Here is a 21,804-nt window from a genome sequence, read left to right as displayed (position 1 = left end):
TTTTTAAAAGTAAATACAACTTTCTGTCTTGAACTGAGTCTTTGACTTGCTCTGGAGTTAGACATAAAGAGACCCAGTGGCCTATAGGATAATAAGTGTATGGTATGTCCTTCACCCAGCACCTTTTGGGAAAGAGATTGTATTTGTTTTGCCCTATGTACATATTTACAGTAAGTGATGTAATAGTGGAGAATGGTCTCCATTGGTTTCAAAAAACCAATAAAACCAAAATATTCCTTCTCATTTATATTCAGAATAGATATTTACATTTGTCTCCTTCCTCTTGTCAAAACTACCATTTTTTTTTATTTCTTTAAATATAATAATAGGCTTTTTCTAAGCAACCTTCTTTGCTTTATAATTTAAGCTTGTAGCCCTATAAGTAGGTTTCGCTTTTTTATGCCTGAATTTCAGCATTTTTTGCTAATTTGCTTTAGTAGCATTTGTGGTTTGGTATGCACTTGTGTGCTTGATCCACTAGATCACATGTCTAAACCTCCCACATTAAATTTACACTGGCCTTCCCCTTCCCAGACTTCTTGCCAAACTGCACTGAATATTTTAAACATGATTCTAGTCCAGCCATAGTGGTAAAGTTGAGATTTTACTAAATTCAAAAACACATGTCCATATTTGTAGTTAGTTCAGAACTCATTAATGTCATGTCAAGAAGTAATATTATGCCTTTCCTCCTTCCTTTGGCCATTAGGTTTACTTAATGATAATAGTTTGCTATGTAGCTTGGCTTGGGACATGCAACCTGACTTCAGTTCTGCACCTGTTTTCCAGACCTATTCTCTAGATTAATCTCCTTACGTCCATTGCATTCTTTGCATGCATAAAGGGATTTCGCAGTAGAACCATTTAGAATGTTAAAAGCTCCTTTTAATTATATGTCAATAAAGCTGAAATTTTAGCAGCTCTTTTTACTCCATTTGGACATGAGTTCTATCTAGCATTTGTATATGTATGTATTTTCTTACAAAACACATTAATCAGGTGTTTTCTAGAGGGCACAAACAGTATGAGTAGGCATGACACACTATCAACAGGAAAATATCATTCTTTCTTTCTTAAAAGCTGTTTGATGTGAGAATAAAACAGCCACTTTATTTTGAGCAGATTAAAGAATGTGCTGATGAACCAGTAGGAAAAGGTTACTTGGTTTCCTGCTTGGTGGATCACAGAGGCAACATCACGGAGTACCAATGTCACCAATACATCACCAAGATGACGGCCATCATTTTCAGTGATTACCGTCTAATCTGTGGCTTCATGGATGACTGCAAAAATGACATCAACATTCTGAAATGCGGCAGCATTCGGCTTGGAGAAAAGGTATGTACTTACCTACTACACTGGTTTCACCAGAGGGGTCTTAGGAACTTGAGAAATGAAAAGCTTTGTATAACAAGTATGCAAAAAATTTAGGACCCAAACCGGTGTGGCTCAGTGGATAGAGCGTCGGCCTGTGGACTCAAGGGTCCCAGGTTCGATTACGGTCAAGGGCATGTACCTTGGTTGCGGGCACATCCCCAGTGGGGGGTGTGCAGGAGGCGGCTGATTGATGTTTCTCTCTCATCGATGTTTCTAACTCTCTCTCCCTCTCCCTTCCTCTCTGTAAAAAATCAATAAAATACATTAAAAAAAAAATTTAGGGCTAGAGGTGGCCTTAAAGTTGAAGTCCAGACAGCCTCAAGGTCTAAGGCTAGTTGACCTGTGAATGCATTTTATCTGTTCGTGACAAAATGTTCCAAAAGTATGGAGAAGTAGGGGAACTAATATCTGCTTGCTGGTTCCCTGTAACATTCTCTGGCAAAGCATTTTGTAGTCTTGTGGGAATAGTAGTTGGGTTAGGAGAGACTTGAATTCTCAAAACTTTCTCTGCATATACCTCACTGTTGCCATAAAAATCACTCAGGCCCAGCCAGTGTAGGTCAGTGGTTGAGCTCTGATCCATGAACCAAGAGGTCACCAGTTTGATTCCTGTTTGGGCACATCTCCAGGTTGCAGGCTCAATCCCCAGTGAGGGTGTGCAGGGGCAGCCAACCGATGTTTTTGTCTCATCGATGTTTCTATCTCTCTGTTCCTCTCCCTTCCTCTCTCTCTAAAAATCAGTAAAAACATTTTTAAAAAATCACTCAGCACACCTGTACAAAAGACAATATTTATTTATTTTTAAAAGACAATATTTAAATATTAGACAATTTTAAGATCTATGAAAGTACTTCTAGCTTGTCACAAGAAAGGTACTCTACAAATGTGATATATTACCTTCTCAGAAGAACTAGTTTTAGTAAAAACAGGAAAGAAAACTACCTAGCTGGTTTCTTCTTCCTTAATGATATCTGATCTTATTATTGTCCTTATTAGTCTCTTGTCTAAAAGGTCAAAATGGAGGTTTGACCAGGTTTATTCTGAATTCGTTTGCTCAGAAAAAAATGAAAGAAACTCATGAAAAGTAACAGATGCCAGTGGGAGAGGTAGTCTGGGGCTGGTATGTCATCAGCTATTAATTGCCACTGTTCATTAATCTGCTTTTTAGGAAATGTTAAGAAAAATAAAATCCATTTGTCTCTTTACCCCTATTTGTTTAGTGCACCAGGCCTTGCAGGCTTCTCTCACGGAGGGATGAGGGCATAGTATTGTATGCCAGAAGGTTTTAGTGCTGGTTATTGTCTGACTGTCACCGAGTAACCTTTCTTTCATACCAACACAGGGCTCTGGCCCTTTCACAGGGCACCTCTGAGTCTGTCTTGAGAGCACTGTGAACTTGGCAGGCAGCTAAAAAAAGGCAGGTTTAATAAAGAAGGCATATTTTTTCCTTTCCCAGCAGATTCTAGAAATGGCACAAAAGCACTAAGTCACCCTGATAATTCAGGAAACTCCTCTGACTTACATTGGGTATTGGAGATTATATCCAGTTCCAACCCTCACTCTTTAATATCTTCACCTACGTGTTCCAGACACACTGTTCAGGAATCAGTGATGACATTTCTTTATATTTGTGATTAGGGAAGGTGGACCATTACAATTCACCTCTCTTTGTAGTTCTTCCCTGTTGACTGCCAAGATAATCACTAGTTGGCTTCCCACTAGCAATCGGAATTGTCAATATAAAACCTACTTTCAATGGCATGTACGAGTTAAGTCTGCAGTGACTGAAATGATTGCAGAAAATGCTAGAGCCCAAAGACATGATAGTGAAGGCTGTATTCAGCTTTGTTAAAATAACAAAAGATGTGGTAAGGGCCAAAGATGGCGGCATAGGTAAACACCTGAACTGCCTCACACAACAATTTCAAAACTACAACTAAAAGACAAAACGGACATCATCCAGAACCACAGGACGGCTGGCTGAGTGGAAATTCTACAACTAGAAGGAAAGAGAAAAGCACACTGAGACTCAGAGGAGCTGCGGAAGGCAGAGGTACAGAGGCGTGTGGGGAGAGGGCTGGCAACTGAGTACACGGCTGTCTTTTTCAAGTGGGAGGGAGACCAAAGCTCCCGACTGCTCTGAACTCCAGTCCTGGGCGAGACTCTGGGGACCCAGACTCATACGGGGAGAAACTTGACTGTCTGGCAGAGGGCGAAACTCGAAGGCGGCTTTCTCTCAGAGGTGCTTGCAGTGATTACCGTGGGACACTGAGACCCAGGGGCTTCTTAGGGCAGGGCTGACGGGAAGCCATTGCTGTTAGCTCCGCCCTGAGACTCCGCCCCATCCAAGCTGAGCACACAAGCTTTTGCATATGGATACCTGGTCCTTTGAATTCTAAACTTACCTAACAAACTGCAGCTGAGTCAGTGAGACCCAGATCATCCAAAAGAAGGTCCAAGGCCCCACAGCAGCTTGCATTGCTTCACAGCTGGGCCTCATCTGGGCACCTCCAAAACCCAAACAAAGAAGAGGAATCTGCAGATCTCTCTGTAGCTCCTGCTGGGTGGCCTCAGGCAGAGGCTAAATTAGCACCTCCTTGGAGATCCAAGAGCCAATGTACCCACGGGTCAGAGTGGCATCATCCAGATTACAACTCCTCAGATCCATAAGGGACACACTCAGGGGCAGACTCAGTGAGCACCAAAGCCCCACTGAAGCAAGTATTGTCTCATAAGGGTGTCTCCAGCACAGATGTTCTCCCATCGTAGACACAGCTGTTCCTCACAGCCAATTGGCCTGGAGGTCAATTCCTCCCAGTGATACCAACAACAATCAAGGCTTAACTACAACAAGACAGCCCACAAAGGGGTGCACCAAGAGTGTCCACCTCAGGTAACTGGGGAGGCTGAGCCACTGGGCCCTATAGGACACCTAGCACACAAAGCCAGTCTTTCAACTCAGGGAAACAGCCAAAATGTGGAGACGAAGAAACAGCTCACAAATGAAAGAAATGGAGGAAAGCAAATGACTGGATATAGAGTTCAAAACAATAGTTATAAGGTTTTTCAAGAATTTTCTAGAAAAGGCCGATAAATTAAGTGAGACCCTCGAGGATATGAAAAAGGACCAACTAGAAATTAAACATACACTGTCTGAAATTAAAAATAATATACAGAGATCCAACATCAGACTAGAGTATTGCAGAATCAAGTCAAAGATTTGAAATACAAAGTAGCAAAAAACACCCAACCAGAAAAGCAAAAAGCAAAAAGAATCCAAAAATATGAAGGTAGTGTAAGGAGCCTCTGGGACAACTTCAAGCGTACCAACATCCAAAATATGGGGGTGCCAGAAGAAGAGAGAGAGCAAGATACTGAAAAGCTACTTGAAGAAATAATGACTGAAAACTTGCCCCACCTGGTGAAAGAAATAGACTTATAAGTCCAGGAAGCGCAGAGAACCCCAAAGAAAAGGAATCCAAAGAGGACCATATCAAGACACATCATAATTAAAATGCCAAGAGCAAAAGACAAAGAATATTAAAAGCAGCAAGAGAAAAACAGTTAGTTACCTACAAGGGAGCACCCATACGATTGACAGCTGATCTCTCAACAGAAACTATACAGGCCAGATGGGAGTGGCAAGAAATATTCAAAGTGATGAACAGCAAGAACCTACAACCAAGATTACTCTACCTAGCAAAGCTATCATTCAGAATTGAAGGTCAGATAAAGAGCTTCACAGATAAGAAAAAGCTAAAGGAGTTTATCACCGCCAAACCCGTATTATATGGAATGCTGAAAGGTATTCTGTAAGAAGAGGAAGAAGAAGAAGAAGGTAAAGATAAAAATTATGAACAACAAATGCATATCTGTCAACAAGTGAATCTAAAAATCACGTGAATAAAAAATCTGATGAACAGAATAAACTGATGAATATAATAGAATCAGGGGCATAGAAAGGGAGTGGACTGACAATTCTCAGGGGGAAGGGGTGTGGGGGGTGCAGGAAGAGACTGGACAAAAATCATACACCTATGGATGAGGACAGTCGGGGGTGGGTAAGGGCTGAGGGTGGGGTGGGAACTGGGTGGAGGTGAGCTATGGGGGGGAAAAGAGGAACAGTTGTAATAATCTGAACAATAAAGATTTATTAAAAAAATATAACAAAAGATGTTTCTATGTACTATCAACATGCATATTTTGGTCATTTTTGTATTTTGCTATACCTACCAGTTAGTTGAATTTTATACCAGGCACTCCAACTCTGGCATCAAAAACTTGCTTGTATTTTGGGGACAGTAAGATGACTCATGCCTGCCCTTCTGAAAACATGTTCCTTCCTATATAATCCACTCTGGTGCTACAGCCAAGTTTTAAAAAGCCCTTTTTTGCCTTTTCTAACTATAGTTTACTTCTATGTAGCTGATTATTTAGATATGAAAATTATCCTGGAAAATTAATGAGTCATTTTCTGACCACAGAAGAGAACAGGCTCATCAATTTCAAATTTGTTGCCACTGAAGCTTGCAAAGTCCTCTGTGACTGGCTTTGAACTGACTGACCTGCTCTAAAAGTCAGAGAAAGGTCACGGTTAACCTGTTTGTACCCTTCTTTGTATGAACATATAAACGCCATGATTTCAAATTATGTGATTTTTTTCAAATGTTAATATATATAAAATTTAGCCGAAACCTGTTTGGCTCAGTGGATAGAGCGTCGGCCTGAGGACTGAAAGGTCCCAGGTTCGATTCCGGTCAAGGGCATGTACCTTGGTTGCGGGCACATCCCCAGTAGGGGGTGTGCAGGAGGCAGCTGATCGATGTTTCTAATTCTCTATCCCTCTCCCTTCCTCTCTGTAAAAAATCAATAAAATATATTTAAAAAATATATATATAAAATTTAGAACAAAGACTGTATATTATGATCTTTAGAATTTTCTAAATAAATATTGTAAAAATGAAAGTGCAGATCTCTAAAAGTAAAGTGTAAATCATTTCCATTGTCTGCAGAGAAAGTAGAATGTGGCATCGCATACAGGAACTTAATATAGATGTGTGCCATATTATTACTACTTTTATACTTTTTACTCAGTAGTTGAGCATTCCCTGCTTTTAACCAATTACCTTGGATAATTCAGACATTCTTTTCCTCTTTGGGTAGTGATGTAGATCACAAAAGACACCAGAAACATTGAAATAGAGAATTTATAGCAGAAATGAAAGCTGAGTTCTTGCCTGCTTTTTCTTTTTAATCCTAACCCAAGGAAATGTTTCTATTGATTTTAGAGGGAGGGAGAGGGAGGGGAAGAGAGAGAGAGAGAGAGAAAATAAGCCTTACTCCAAATTTCTGGGGTTTGTGTTCATTTTTCTCTCTGTTGTCATCTTTTTGTTTCTTGTCCCTTAGAGTTTTATCTGTTAAGAATTAATCTCCAAAAGTGTTTTTTTATCATATCAGGTTTGTAAGCATTAGATAGAATCATATAGGAAGTTCTATAGAACCCCAAGGTCTTAATTAGGCACCTTACATTCTGCAACTCGAATGAGTTGATAAACCCTCTAAGCTTCTGTTTGCTCATCTGCACAATAGATACACCACTCTTATCCCCACTTCACAGGCATGTTAGGAGAGAACATGAACATTTTCATGTAGCTAGTTGGAACAAACTCAAACAAAATAGAAAAAATACTATACTTTTTTTTGTTGAATTGAAATTTTACTTAAAGTAGATGTTTCCCTATTTGGTTTAAGGAGTCTTTTTATTATGTACAGATGATTTCATAGACCTGGTATCTTACTATAACAAGATTTTATGTGTTTGAATGTGTAAGTGATAGCACTATTTTTCTTCTGCTTTGACTTACTGTATTAATGGTTATACCTCTCAAGTTATTGAAGCATATCTTTTGAGTATAGAAAATTAGGATACTTGAATAGAAAATATTCAGGGGGAGTTTCTCATATTTTGAATGAATGAATGCTTGTGGATGCAATGTACAATTAAAGGTAATTGGATGGCTTTAGGAAAGCTCTCAAAAGCAGTTTGTATAAAGGGTGGTAATCTTGTTAAAATTGCAGTAAGATAAATTCAAAACATCAAAGTGAATATACAGGTTGTATATATTTTCGTCTTTGTGAGCAGTGTAGAATAGAAAAAAGGAGAAACGGTCTCTGTAATATATTTTTTCAATGGATTCTGTGACTTGTTTTAGTAACTTGATGAAAAGCACTATTATTTGGGAAATACTTACCCTTCAGAGATAAATTAACAGCGATTTCTGCAATGTTCAGTATGGACATCAGCTATGATCGAGCATTGGGCTAATGTGATTCTTTTAAATGTTTCTGACATTTTAAACTTTAAAAACTCAGGTTTCTATTTCCAGTGCTAACTAAACTATACTTAATTTCCCAGGACCTCTGTTTCCATTTGTACCATGCAAGTATTACATTCGAACCAAAGATTATTGAGGACATTTTCTATAATATGTGGTTGGTTCCCACCTGATTTCTCAATAGAACATCAATAAGCTAACTATATGTTCAAGTGTGTTGTTGTTTTTAACCAAATGATGTTTATTTGAAAGTCATTGTGGTGAGAGTTTTAAAATGTTAGTATCCTCACTATTTTAGGATGCACATTCACAAGGTGAGGTGGTATCATGTTTGGAGAAAGGCCTGGTGAAAGAAGCAGAAGAAGGAGATCCCAAGATTCAAGTCTCTGAAGTCTGCAAGAAAGCCATTCTCCGCGTGGCTGAGCTGTCCTCAGATGACTTCCATTTAGATCGGCATTTATACTTTGCTTGCCGAGATGATCGGGAGCGTTTTTGTGAAAATGTAAGTCAGTTCAGAAACTGTTCTTTTCTTTTTAAATTTTTTAAAATACTCTATTTCAGGAAACAAACAAAAACTTAACACAAACATCACATGTAGAAAAGCTACTAAAACTGGAAAGTGGAGTTGGTCTCAGGGTAACTGAAAATGATGCTGGATGCGCAGCTTTGATTTAACATCCAGTTAACATTTGGCTTCTGACAATCTCCACACTTATTTTTTCTACTTTATCTAACTTCTCATCAGTTCTTGGGGATCTTATTTTATCTATAGGAATCCTAGTTTATCAGGGAATCCCATTCACATCTATTCCATGACTAAAACTTTGCCATATTACATGTTTATATTTTTGGCCAAGATTTAAAAAAAACAAAACACTACACAGGTGGCTAACTGTTAAAACCAAATCCCTGATTACTACCCACAGACCCTACAGAACAACTTTCTAACACTGTAAATAGAAGAATCTCCATCTTTGCTTTGAAGAACTGAGCATGACTTGTGTATATTCCCACTCTGCCTGCTGTTTTAATATAACAGCTTTCACCATCAAAGCCATTAATTGTAAGAGTTTTATGTAGTAAAAAGGAAGGCTCATTGCCACTTCTCTTGATTCCCTAATTAACAGTATATCTGGGACTAAATGACAATAGACAAGACATATAGGAAACAAATTTTTATCTTTACTGCAGGCACTATTTTCTTTCAAATGCTGCTAAATTTTATAAATGGCTGAGCCATTTGTTCAAATGTCCTCACATTATATTAATTTAACAAAGTTATTATATATAGGATTATGGATACTGCCTAGCATAACTACTTATCTAATAATCATCATCATAATGGGTATGTTTCACCTTGTAGACACAAGCTGGTGAAGGCAGAGTATATAAGTGCCTCTTCAACCATAAATTTGAAGAATCCATGAGTGAAAAGGTAAGTATTATTTTAAAACAGACCAATATTTTCATTTATATATATATATATATATATATATGTATATACATTCATACATTCATACATACACATACATACATTCATACATACACATACATATATATACTAGAGGCCTGATGCACAAAATTCATGCAAGAGTAGGCCTTTCTTTCCCTGGCTGCCGGCACCGGCTTCCCTCCAGCACCCAGGACCCGGGCTTCCCTCGTAGGGGGAGGCCATGCCCACCCACCACAGCCTGCCAGTGGCTTGAGCTTCCCTCTGTGGGACGATCATGGGACAGTGGCTAGGCCCCCGACCAATTGCATAGCACCCGCCTTGGCTGGCCTGGCACCAGTGGGTGTCATAGCATGGTCCTGGATGGTCGTTCTGCTGTTGGGCCATTTGGTCGATTTTCATATTACGCTTTTATTATATAGGATATTTTTTATTGATTTCAGAGAGGAAGGGGGGAGGAGAGAGAGAGAGAGAGAGAGAGAGAGAGAGAGAGAGAGAGAGAGAGAGAGAGAAACATGAATGATGAGGGAGAATCATTGATTGGCTGCTTCCTGCATGCCCCCTACTGGGGATTGAGCCTGCAATTCGGGCATGTGCCCTTGATGGGAATCAGTCTGCAGGCAGATGCTCTATCCATTGAACAAAACTAGCTAGGGCTTATTCATTTCTTAAAAACTTTCTCACATCATCTCAAATAATATTCTTATAAACCGATACCAAAATAAATGACTGGTAAAGCTAATCCTTTTCAGAGGCGAGACACTTGGCTTTTAGTAGGGAACCAAAGTATATTTTGCTTAAACCAAGAAAATGAAGCTTTATTTGTGATATCTGAACATTGGGAAGCCAATTTGGAATCAGTTTGGGGAGTAAAATCGAAAAAAAAATTTTTTTAAGTTTTTTTTAGTGATTTTTTTTTTAGAGAGGCAGAGAGAGAAACATTGATGTGAGAACAAAACATCAATTGGCTGCTTCCTGCACCCTCCCTATTGGAGACTGAGCCCCAAACCCAGGCATGTGCCCTGACCAGGAATTGAACCAGCAACCCTCTGGAGCATGGGGCAATGCCCAACCAACTGAGCCCCACTGGCCAGGGCAAAATGGTGAATTTTAGGTCAGAATTACACTGAAGTCAGTCCTACATACTCAGGAAGTTTAGGCTAACCAAACCATTGTGCTTCATAGGTAATTAGCTATTTAATTTATCAGCAGATGTCTCATTAAGCATTCTCATTACTCTTAGTATTCTGTTCTTGGATGAATGCAAAAAAATTTTTATTACCTTTAAAAGTAATTATTTTTGTTGTTTTTTTAATCCTGTCATCTTCTTTTCTGTGCAGCTGAAGAAATGTTTTTCATTTTCAGTTCCTTGACTATTGAGTAATTATATTTAAAAAGTATAGGCCCGGCTGGCGTGACTCAGTGGTTGAGCAACGACCTATGAACCTGGAGATCATGGTTCGACTCCCGGTCAGGGCACATGCCTGGATAGCGGGCTCAATCCCCATTTGGGGCTTGCAGGAGGCAGCCAATGAATGATTCTCTCTCATCATTGATGTTTCTATCTCTCCCTCCCTCTTCCTTCTCTGAAATCAATGAAAAAATATATTAAAATAAATAAATAAATAAAAATAAAAAGTATAGAATGAAACTTCCAAAGATTATGTTAGTTTCCACTTTGATTCTGGTGAAATTTACTGTAGGAATATTGTTAAATAGGAAAATAATACTTTGTCAAGATCTTGTATTAAATACCAAATATGTATGTGTTTAGGACAGCTATTGCAGCAACCATCAGCAGTTCACTAGAAATCTAGGGTCCCCACCCATTTACTTCTGCTTCTTGTCACACTAGTTTAGCATGCTTGTGTTAAGTTTTAACCAAGCTTAAAGAGCATCTTGGTAACAACTGCTGTTGTTGACATGTACTTGGCCATGAGAGATACATGGGAACAGCTGAACCACCTGAGCAGTCTTACAACTCTCTCGCTGCCTTCTTTATTCAGTGTCGAGAAGCACTAACAACCCGCCAGAAGCTGATTGCCCAAGATTATAAGGTCAGTTATTCATTGGCCAAATCCTGTAAGAGTGACTTAAAAAAATACCGGTGCAATGTGGAAAACCTTCCCCGGTCCCGGGAAGCCAGGCTCTCCTATCTTCTGATGTGTCTGGAGTCAGCTGTGCATAGAGGTGAGAGTTTATTTATTTTATCCTTTTTATTTCTTCTTGGATTTACATTTTAAAGCTTCATGTACCGTTACTTTTCACCTATATTTGCTCTTTTGAGTACAGCTGTGCCTTGTTATTTAAGAGTCTTTTTTTAGGAATTGAAGGGTTGGCATCCCTACACCTTGTTGAAGGCCCTTTCTCTTAGCTCAGTAATCTCCAATTTTGTTTTCCTTTATATCTCTGCTTGCTTTTTTTCCTTTTACAAGGTAAAGAATATTTCTCAAATCCAAATATTTTAGTATTTTAAAATACTGACAGGGTGTGGCAAATATAGGTTTACAGTTGTTCATATGTAAAAATCCTATCTAATAAAAACATAATATGCAAATTGACCACACCTCAGCTATACCCACCAGCCACACCCACCAGCCAATCAGGAGTGAGTATGCAAATTAACACAACCCAAGATGGCTGCAGCCACAGAGAAAGCAGGAGGCTTGGGTTTCCCCGGCAATGGAGGAAGCCAAGCTTTCTGCCTGCCCTGGCCTGCCTTGGCCTCTGCTTAAGGCTACAAAGTTTCAGTTATAGAAGATAAATAAATCCCAACAAAAATGGCTGCGGCCACGGAGCGGGCAAGAGGCTTGGCTTCGCTCAAGGCTACAAAGTTTTAATTATAGAAGATAAAAAAATCCCAGATATCAGGGCCTTCGCTTGGGCCGCTGGGGGGCGTGGCCGGCCTGCAAACCACCACAGGCACCTCACCCAGGCCACCCCATGCCCCAAGGGAACCCCCACCCTGATCCGGGACACCCTTCAGGGCAAACCAGCTGGCCCCCACCCGTGCACCAGGCCTCTATCCTATCTAATCAAAGAATAATATGCAAATTGACTGTAACTCCAACACACAAGATGGCTGCCCCCATGTGGACACAAGATGGCCGCCACAAGATGGCCAGCAGGGGAGGGCAGTTGGGAGGGACCAGGTCTGCAAGGGAGGCAGTTGTGGGCAATCAGGCCAGCAGGGGAGGGCAGGTGGGAGGGACCAAGCCTCCAAGGGAGGGCAGTTGGGGGTGATCAAGTCTGCAGGGGCGGGCAGTTAGGGGTGACCAGGCCTGCAGGGGAGGGCAGTTAGGGACAATCAGGCTGGCAGGGGAGCAGTTAGGCATCAATCAGGCTGGCAGGGGAGTGGTTAGGGGGTGATCAGGCTGGCAGACAGAAGCGGTTAGGGGCAATCAGGAAGGCAGGCAGGCGAGCAATTGGGAGCCAGCAGTCCTGGATTGTGAGAGGGATGTCCGACTGCCCATTTAGGCCCGATCCAGGTAGGATCGGGTCTAAATGGGCAGTCGGACATCCCTCAAGGGGTCCCAGATTGGAGAGGGTGCAGGCTGGGCTGAGGGACACCCCCCCTCCCCGCACGAATTTCGTGCACCGGGTCTCTAGTAATACAGTAATTAATAAATAAGCCCTGGCTGGTGTGGCACAGTTGGTTTGGTGCACCATACACCAAAAGCTTGCCTGGTAGATTCCCAGTCAGAGCACACATCCAGCTTGCTTGTTCAAGCCCCCGTTGGGGTGCACATGGGAGGCAACCAGTTGACGTTTCTCTCTCACATTGATATTTCTCCCTCTCTTTCTCTCTCCCTTACTTCCTCTCTAAAATTAATTAACATATTCTCAGGTGAGAATTAAAAAATAATATAAATAAATAACAATACAAGAATGAACTCTTGTGTTTTGCATACTCACAACTGTAAACCTACTTTTGCCACACCCTGTACTATACCACATTTTTAGCAGATGAGCTTGGGTCAGACAAAGATGACTTCAAGTTATGGCTCTATCACCAAACTAACTGGCTAAGTGTCCATTGTTTCTATTTTTTAATTTCTCTAAACCTCATTTTTCTTATCTATAAAAAAAATAATATTACCTATGTTGAGGAGTTCATATGAGGATTGAATGAGGCTATTTGGCATAGCACTTAGTATACAATAAATGATAGGTAATGTTATTATTATTATTATTATAACAATGATGATGTTAAGAAATTAAAAGATGAAAGGATTATCCCACCAAGCCAGCGTTGTCTTGAATATTAGCTATAGACTACAAAAATGAAATTTCTACCTCTCATTGAATAAATGGTGCTGGGAGAGTTGGTTAGTGATTAAAAAGTTAAGTGGGGAAAAATAAGTCATTAAAGAAAACTCTGAACTTTTTGGTAAATTTTTTTCATATCTGGATGTTTGAAAGCAATGAAATAGCAGCTAGAGGCAATTTATGATCTTGGACTGAATACCAAACAAAGGGCATTTTGGAGACAACTGGGGAATATTGATTATGGTCTGCAGTTAGGTGAATCCTAAAATGAAAAGTAGAGATTATTGACTAGTAAAGGCATATTATAAAACAGTATGCATAATGTAATCTAATTTTAGTATTTGAAAAATAGAGAGTTAATGTCCTTAAACTGCAAATCGACAAGAAACACAAAAAATACTCAGTAAATTAGTGACCAGAGGATATGAACAGATAATTCAGAGAAGTTATACAGATTGCTAAAAAAAAGACTGATCATATTGACAAGGATATGGAAAAACTGGAACTATTGTACATTGCTGATGGGAATTTAAAGTGCTACAACCACTTGGGAAAATAGTTTGCCTGTTTCTTAAGAAGTTAAACATACATTTCCCATATGACCCAGCCTTGTAACTTCTAGGTATTTGCCCAAGACATATGAAAGCGTATGTCCATGTAAACTCTTTTTTTTAAATTTAATAAATCTTTATTGTTCAGATTATTACAGTAGTTTCTCCTTTTTCCCCCCCATAGCTCCCCTCCACCCAGTTTCCACCCCACCCTCTGCCCTTACCTCCCCCCTACTGTCCTCATCCATAGGTGTATGATGTTTGTCCAGTCTCTTCCTGCACCCCCATACCCCTTTCCTCCTGAGAATTATCAGTCCACACCCTTTCTATGCCCCTGATTCTATTATTTCATCAGTTTATTCTGTTCCTCAGATTTTTAATTCACTTGATTTTTAGGTTCACTTGTTGATACATATTTGTTGTTCATAATTTTTATCTTTACCTTTTTCTTCTTCCTCTTCTTAAAGAATACCTTTCAGCATTTCATATAATACTGGTTTGGTGGTGATGAACTCCTTTAGCTTTTTCTTATCTGTGAAGCTCTTTATCTGACCTTCAATTCTGAATGATAGCTTTGCTGGGTAGAGTAATCTTGGTTGTAGGTTCTTGCTATTCATCACTTTGAATATTTCTTGCCACTCCCGTCTGGCCTGCATAGTTTCTGTTGAGAGATCAGCTGTCAATTGTATGGGTGCTCCCTTGTAGGTAATTAACTGTTTTTCTCTTGCTGCTTTTAATATTCTCTCTTTGTCTTTTGCTCTTGGCATTTTAATTATGATGTGTCTTGGTGTGGTCCTCTTTGGATTCCTTTTGTTTGGGGTTCTGTGCACTTCCTGGACTTGTAAGTCTATTTCTTTCACCAGGTAGGGGAAGTTTTCAGTCATTATTTCTTCAAGTAGCTTTTCAGTATCTTGCACTCTCTCTTCTTCTGACACCCCCATAATTCTGATGTTGGTACGCTTGAAGTTGTCCCAGAGGCTTCTTACACTATCTCCAACTTTTGGATTCATTTTCTTTTTGCTTTTCTGGTTGAGTGTTTTTTGCTTCTTTGTATTTCAAATCTTTGACTTGATTCTTGCGTTCCTCTAGTCTGCTGTTAGGTCTCTGTATAATATTTTTTTATTTCAGTCAGTGTACGTTTAATTTCTAGTTGGTCCTTTTTCATATCCTCGAAGGTCTGGCTAAACTTATTGGCCTTTTCTAGGAAATTCTTGAAAAACCTTATAACCGTGGTTTTGAATTCTATATCCAGTCGTTTTTTTTGCCTTCATTTCTTTTGTTTGTGATCTGTTTCTTTGTCTCCGCATTTTCGCTGCTTCCCTGAGTTGGTAGGGTAGCTTTGTGTGCTAGGTTTCCTATATGGCCCAGTGGGTTGGCCTCCCAGTCACCTGAGGTGGACACTATTGGTGCACCCCTTTGTGGTCTGTGTGTACAGCCTTGTTGTAGTTAAGTCTTGATTGTTGTTGGTATCACTGGGAGGAATTGATCTCCAGGCCAATTGGCTATGTGTATCAGCTGTGTCTACACCGGGAGACCTGTGCTGGAGACAGCCTTATCGGACCAGACTTGCAGAATTGCAAAAGCCTCTGCGCTCAGCTTGGATGGGGCGGAGTCTCAGGGCTGAGCAGACAGTCTTGGCTTCCCATCAGCCCTGCCCTTGCGCGCGCGCCTCCAGACCTCTGCCTTCTGCGCCTCCCCTGAGTTTCCGCCTAACAGTCCAGATTCCCCCAGGCTCGCCCGGAACTGGGGTTCAGTGCAGTCGGAACTGGGGTTCAGTGCAGTGAGGAACTTCTGACTCCCTTCCGCTAGGGAGAGCTAGCGGCAACCTCAGCAGTCAGTCTTCTCTGCGTGCGTTCCTCCAGACCCCTGCCCGCCGCTGTTTCCTCGAGTCTCCAAGTCTTCGTGTGCCTTTCTGTCTTCCTGACAGTCCAAACTACCCCCGTATGAGCCTGGGTCCACGGTGTTTCGCCCAGAACTGTGGTTCAGTGCAGTCAGAATTGGGGTTCAGTGCAGTCGGGGGCTTCCTTTCCTCTCCCGCCAGGGAACGCCAGCCAGGCACTCAGCCGCCCTTCCTCTCTGCACGCATGTCTCCGTACCTCAGTCCTTTGCAGCTCCTCTGATTTTCCATGAGCTTTTTTCTTTCCTTCTAGTTGTAGAATTTCCACTCAGCCAGCTTTCCTGTGGTTCTGGATGATGTCCGTTCTGTCTTTTAGTTGTAGTTTTGAAATTGTTGTGCGAGGCAGCAGTTTAGGTGTTTACCTATGCCGCCATCTTGGTTTCTCCTGTCCATGTAAACTCTTATACATGAATACTAATAATAACTCTGTATGTAATAGCCCCAAAGTGGAAATAACCCAAATGTTCATCAGTAGTTGAAAGGGATAAACAAATTGTAGCATATCTATATTATGGAATAATATTACTTAGCAATAAAAAGGAATGAATTGAAAAAAAAAAAGGAATTAATTGTCAATACATGGATAAATCTTAAAATAGTTATGCTGAGTAGAAGTCAAACAAAAAAGAGTCCATATGATATGGTTCTATTTATATAGACTTCTAAAAATTAGAAACTAGTAAACTAATCTATAGTCACAGAAAGCAAATCAGTGGTTGACGGGTTGGGGTTGGGGTTGGGGGTGTGGAGAGGAAAGGGAGGGAGGGATTACAAGAGAGCATAGGGAAACTTTTGGAGTTGATAGGTGTGATCAGTATCTTGATGTGGTGATGATTTCACCAATGTATATGTATATGAAACTTATCTAGTTGTGTAATTTAAAAGTATAGTTTCTTATATGTCAACTATACCTCAATAGAGCTGTGTTTTAAAACATTACTTAAGTTTTCCCAGTTGGCATTTATAGCTGAAGGAAGGTGGGAAGCTATAGTGAATATTTAAATGGTAGTCTTTCCACAAGCTTTTACTGTGGGCCAATAGAGATTGTTCTTGGCTTTTGTTTTTACCCAAATAGTTATCTTGTTGATAAGACTTTCGTTGATAAAACGTTTGCATGATTAGTTTAGTAGTATAAAATCTGTATAATGCAGAACACTGACAAGATAAACCCTAGTCTCTGGAGTCTTAAACTCATTTTATGCTGATAAAGTTTTTGCTAAATTCTAAGCTTTTCAGTCTAGATAATAATGTGACTGGTATATTCTGGGGGGAAACGTGTACTTTTCATATGTGGTGATAATTGATCCTAATGCCACCATAATGTTATGGCTTAAATCCTAACTTAGGGCGACAAGTGAGCAGTGAGTGCCAGGGGGAGATGTTGGATTACCGACGCATGTTGATGGAAGACTTTTCTTTGAGCCCTGAAATCATCCTGAGCTGTCGGGGGGAGATTGAACACCACTGTTCTGGATTACATCGAAAAGGCCGAACCCTCCATTGTCTGATGAAAGTAGTTCGAGGGGAGAAAGGGAACCTTGGAATTAACTGTCAGCAGGCGGTAAGGAAAATTTTTCTACTGGCATTTTGAATGTCACATTTTATCAGCTGAGGAGCCTCTTCCTGACACTGTCCCAACTGTATCTGGATCGTTGATGATATCACAGTGAATATCAGGTACTAAGAAGCAGACATGGAATATTGTCTCTCCAGGCATATCATAGTAAGAATGTAGGTTTTGCTGCAGAGCAGAAGTTTGAGCTCATCTATAATAATAAAAGTATAATATGCTAATTAGGCTGGACGTCCTTCCGGACGAAGCTGGGGCTGTGAGGGAGGGAGGACTGGGTTCTGGGTGACTGCTGGTGGCTGGAGAAAGGCCCGGGTCCCGGATGCCGGAGAAAAGCCGGTGCCAAGCCAGTGCTGACAGCCAGGGGAAGGAAGGCCTACTCTTGCACCAATTTTGTGCATCGGGCCTCTAGTAATCAATAAAGCTATATACTTAAAGAAATAGATAAAATGTATTGTTTGCTAGAATTTTTTTAAGGTAACTTGCTAGATTGGATTGACTAAACTCATAATCAAGGCAAATCAACTTGTAGTACATCAGCAAAGGTCCTCCACCAAAAGGGAATTTTCCTGTCTCAGTGTGTTTGAGTGAGTTGAGGCTGAAAGAGATCTGAAATGAATTGGAATTTTCTGTTTCTTTTTATTGCTGATGTATGACAAGTGATGAATTCCAGGCCTTAAGGATCAAGAAAGCATGTTGTTTTCAAATTATACTACCTTTTCTTGTTGGACTAGGGCAGTGGTCGGCAAACTGTGGCTCGCGAGCCACATGCGGCTCTTTGACCCCTTGAGTGTGGCTCTTCCACAAAATACCACTTGCGGGCGCGCACGTACAGTGCAATTGAAACTTGTGCAGAAGTCGGTTTTCGGCTCTCAAAAGAAATTTCAATCGTTGTACTGTTGATATTTGGCTCTGCTGACTAATGAGTTTGCCGACCACTGGACTAGGGCAACTGTGGAAGGACCTTTCTTTTCTTTTCTACCTCTAAACTCTACAGTCAGTTCTGTCAAGATAGTTAGAAAAAATTAGCATACTTGGCTTGAGATAAAGTTATTTTTGTCTACGATTCATAAACAGTTAATAACTAGAGTTCCGGTACATAATACAAAGTTAAGCCCTGGCCAGTAGCTCAGTTAGTTAGAGCGCCATCCCGATATGCCAAGGATGTGGATCTGATTCCTGGTCAGGGCACATATAAGAATGAACCAATGAGTGGATAGAGCATCGGCCTGTGGACTGAAAGGTCCCAGGTTCGATTCTGGTCAAGGGCATATTGCCCAGGTTGCGGGCTCAATCCCCAGGGGGGCGTGCAGGAGACAGCCATTCAATGATTCTCTCTCATCATTGATGTTTCTACCTTCCTCTCACCTCTCCCTTACTCTCTGAAATCAATAAAAATATTTTTTAAAAATCAAATGTGTGCAAAATAAGTGAGACAACAAATTGATGTTTCTCTAAAATTAATAAAAAATTTAAAAATAATAATAAAGTTCAAAAATATAGATACAGTGCCTCAGTTTCTGTTTCATTAAATTAGAAAGTTGAGGCTTTGTCCTCAGAGAAACTTTAAAAAATCATAATTCATTAGTCTTTTATTTTGTTGTTTGCACTTTTATTAAAAATTGAATATTACTTGAATTGTATTTTTCTACTAATCGTGTAAAATCACAATTTTTAGTCCAAAACGCCAGTTTTCCATACAATTTTGATTTGGAATAAAATTTCACCTCAGCTCCTATTACCATGACCCAGAGTAGACTGTAATTATGCCTCCCATGGTGGGAAAAATAGACAAATGTAGTCTCTTCCCCAAAATACCAAGCCTAGCAAGACAGAAAGCTTCTGTATCTAATTCCTCAGGAGCAGTCCTTGCTGGTGATTGTCCGAGGAAAGAAACCTCTGTGACAATATATGTGCCTGGGCCCCAGACCAAGAATTGATCAAGAGACCCTGTATTTGCATTTTATCCTTAATGCTGCATGGGAAGGGAGGGGTGCTTAGGAATAAACTTACATATTTTTACTGAGGCCACACTTGTACTGAGGTGTGCAGAAAAAATAAAACAAATTGGTTAGACATTATTTAGAAGCATCTAGCTAACCTCCAGGGATTTTTGAAATTTAGCTTATTGAAAGAGCTAGTGACTCAACAACCTGAAGGAGAAATAAGCACCGCCTGCCTCGTCCTTGTGCCCAGAATAAAAGTGCTTTCCAAACCTAGCGCTCAAATCTTCAATAGTGAGTTATGTGGCTTTGCCCACATTAGGTTTAGCCAAGTGGGAAACAAACACTTTATTTGGGTTTTTATGGACTCGTGGTTTTTAGGAATTGAAGGAAAAGGAATAATTTTTTGTTTTCCACTGCATTATCCATCCTTAGTCATAGGGAGGAATGATTTGAAATAATATATTTTGGGTGGGTTTCATTTGAAATAATATATTTTGGGTGGGTTTCATTCTTTTTCAAAGTTTTCTTCCCTGATACAGTAGACTTTCATACCTGTCTGTGGTTGACCATTGATTTTCCCTATTTGCTTGGCTGTGCTTTGATTTAGTGATCTCTTAACAAATAGTAAACTGTGAAGCATAAAAGCAAGTGTTACCTTAATGAGTACATACTTTGCCAAATGCACTGTAAGCATGAACTTACTAAACTCTCTGTGGTTATGGCTGAATGAGTCTGGGCCCAGTCTCTCCCAGGCCGAAGGTGACTGTCCAGTCTATTCTCTAGACTAATCATTTCCCAGGAGCACTTCCCCAGGTTTTTCCTAAACAGTCAGGTCTGGAGTAGATGTATAATCATGTAGCAGTTTACATTCTTAGCGTTAATTTCCCACACTGTTGTCACTGGATTCCAGAGTGGCAGTGATCCCTTGAGTCCTTAGTCTACTAGAGTCTGTAGGGCATTCATTGCCTCCTTTTAGTAGCTGCAATCTGGTGCATTCATTGTGAATTCTCCAAAATGCCAGTCAGTCATGAGTCATGGATATTTAACTAATACAGTTCTTACAGAGACTTTCAGATTCCCGTGATGCTTATAATTTCCCTCAGAAAAAGATAGAAATATTTGTTCTTTGTCAATAAATGTCATTACTAAAATGGATAATCCTTTGTCAGTAATCTTCCTACCAACTAACCACAGCATTTTGTAGCTTTTCTAAATTGCCACCAAGAATTAGTATAAATAACTTTCATCCCAGAATACTGGAAATCTTTCATATATCTCTCATCTTGAATATTGACTTATTTTAGAATAGATGGAATGGGGTTTTCTTTGTTCATTTCCTTTTGTTCTGTGTTCTGATCAATATGTGATGGGGTCAGTACTTTCCTAGAGCCCCTGTGGTATTGTAGGTCAAATGTATGGGAATCAGAGAAAGCTCTTACAGAGAAAGGCTAAATCTGTGGCACAAAAAGGGATCCAGGTCTTCAACTTGGAAAAAAAGAACTCCAACCAGGATTATAGTTTTCAGATGTGCTCTCTGTTATTCAAGATTCCCACCCCAAAACACCATCTGCTGCCCATCTGTAGTAATAATGATCTTTTATATCTGTCAAATGCTTGCAGTTTATATAACCTATATATTCTTATAATACTCTGCAGTTAAATAAACTGAAACTTAAAGGTTAATCAACATGCCCACGTTCTCAACACTAATATCTGGCAGAGCCAGAGCTATTAATAGAACTCAGGTCTCTGTTCCTTAATTTAGAACTGTTTCCTCTGTGCCCCAACTGCTTTTTCCTCAAAGAGAGGGGAAAAATCCAGGGCACATCTCATACTTTTGCTTTATTTCATGATGAAGCATGAACCAAGCAAAAGTAAATGTTAAAGACTATACTCTCATTTTCAATAGCTCTGGATTATCCCTTGGTTGTATAAAAGAGAGTTGAGGAAAAATAAGAGATTATAAGTGTTATATTCTTTTTTTTTTTTTGTAATGAATATTTCTTGCAAGCTAAATGAAATCTCACATCTATCCTATATAATAAAAAGCCAGGGACCGTAAGCGTAACGACCGGAATGATGGCTCGACCAGTCGCCATGAGGTGCATTGACCACTTCTCAGTGTCCCGCCCTCCCCCCCCCCACCCATGAGCAGTGGCTCACGGCGTGCAGGGCAGCGAGTTATGCACACATGATTTCGTGCGCTGGACCTCTAGTCTTTAATAAAGCAGAGTACGCTTGTTGTAATGCCAGTGTCTTTGCAGCAAAATTTAAATTTTAGATTCTTAGTACCAAAGTAGGTTTCTAACTGGAAATTATTTACTCTTCTCCACTCAATTCTTGCTTGGCCCCTAAGTGTCAGATTTAGTCATCTGATTAATACATAGGCAGATAGATATAAGGGAAGGG

The 21,804-nt window shown here is 40.1% G+C and overlaps 1 protein-coding gene across 1 annotated transcript in view; it reads left to right on the top strand.

Annotated features, from left to right (window-relative positions):
* Window positions 1-21,804, top strand: part of GLG1 (golgi glycoprotein 1) — a 120,516-nt gene that overhangs the window by 65,682 nt on the left and 33,030 nt on the right. The window contains exons 4-8 of the mRNA XM_079799556.1: window positions 1,123-1,338; window positions 8,011-8,214; window positions 9,076-9,147; window positions 11,169-11,352; window positions 17,226-17,440. Coding sequence (XP_079655682.1) covers window positions 1,123-1,338; window positions 8,011-8,214; window positions 9,076-9,147; window positions 11,169-11,352; window positions 17,226-17,440 — 891 coding nt within the window. The remainder of the gene's footprint in view (window positions 1-1,122; window positions 1,339-8,010; window positions 8,215-9,075; window positions 9,148-11,168; window positions 11,353-17,225; window positions 17,441-21,804) is intronic.

Source organism: Cnephaeus nilssonii (assembly GCF_951640355.1).
Source record: "Cnephaeus nilssonii genome assembly, chromosome: 20".
NCBI classification, from domain to species: domain Eukaryota; kingdom Metazoa; phylum Chordata; class Mammalia; order Chiroptera; family Vespertilionidae; genus Cnephaeus; species Cnephaeus nilssonii.
The sequence above is the reverse complement of the archived record's forward strand: the minus strand, read 5'-3'. Positions and strand labels throughout refer to the sequence as shown.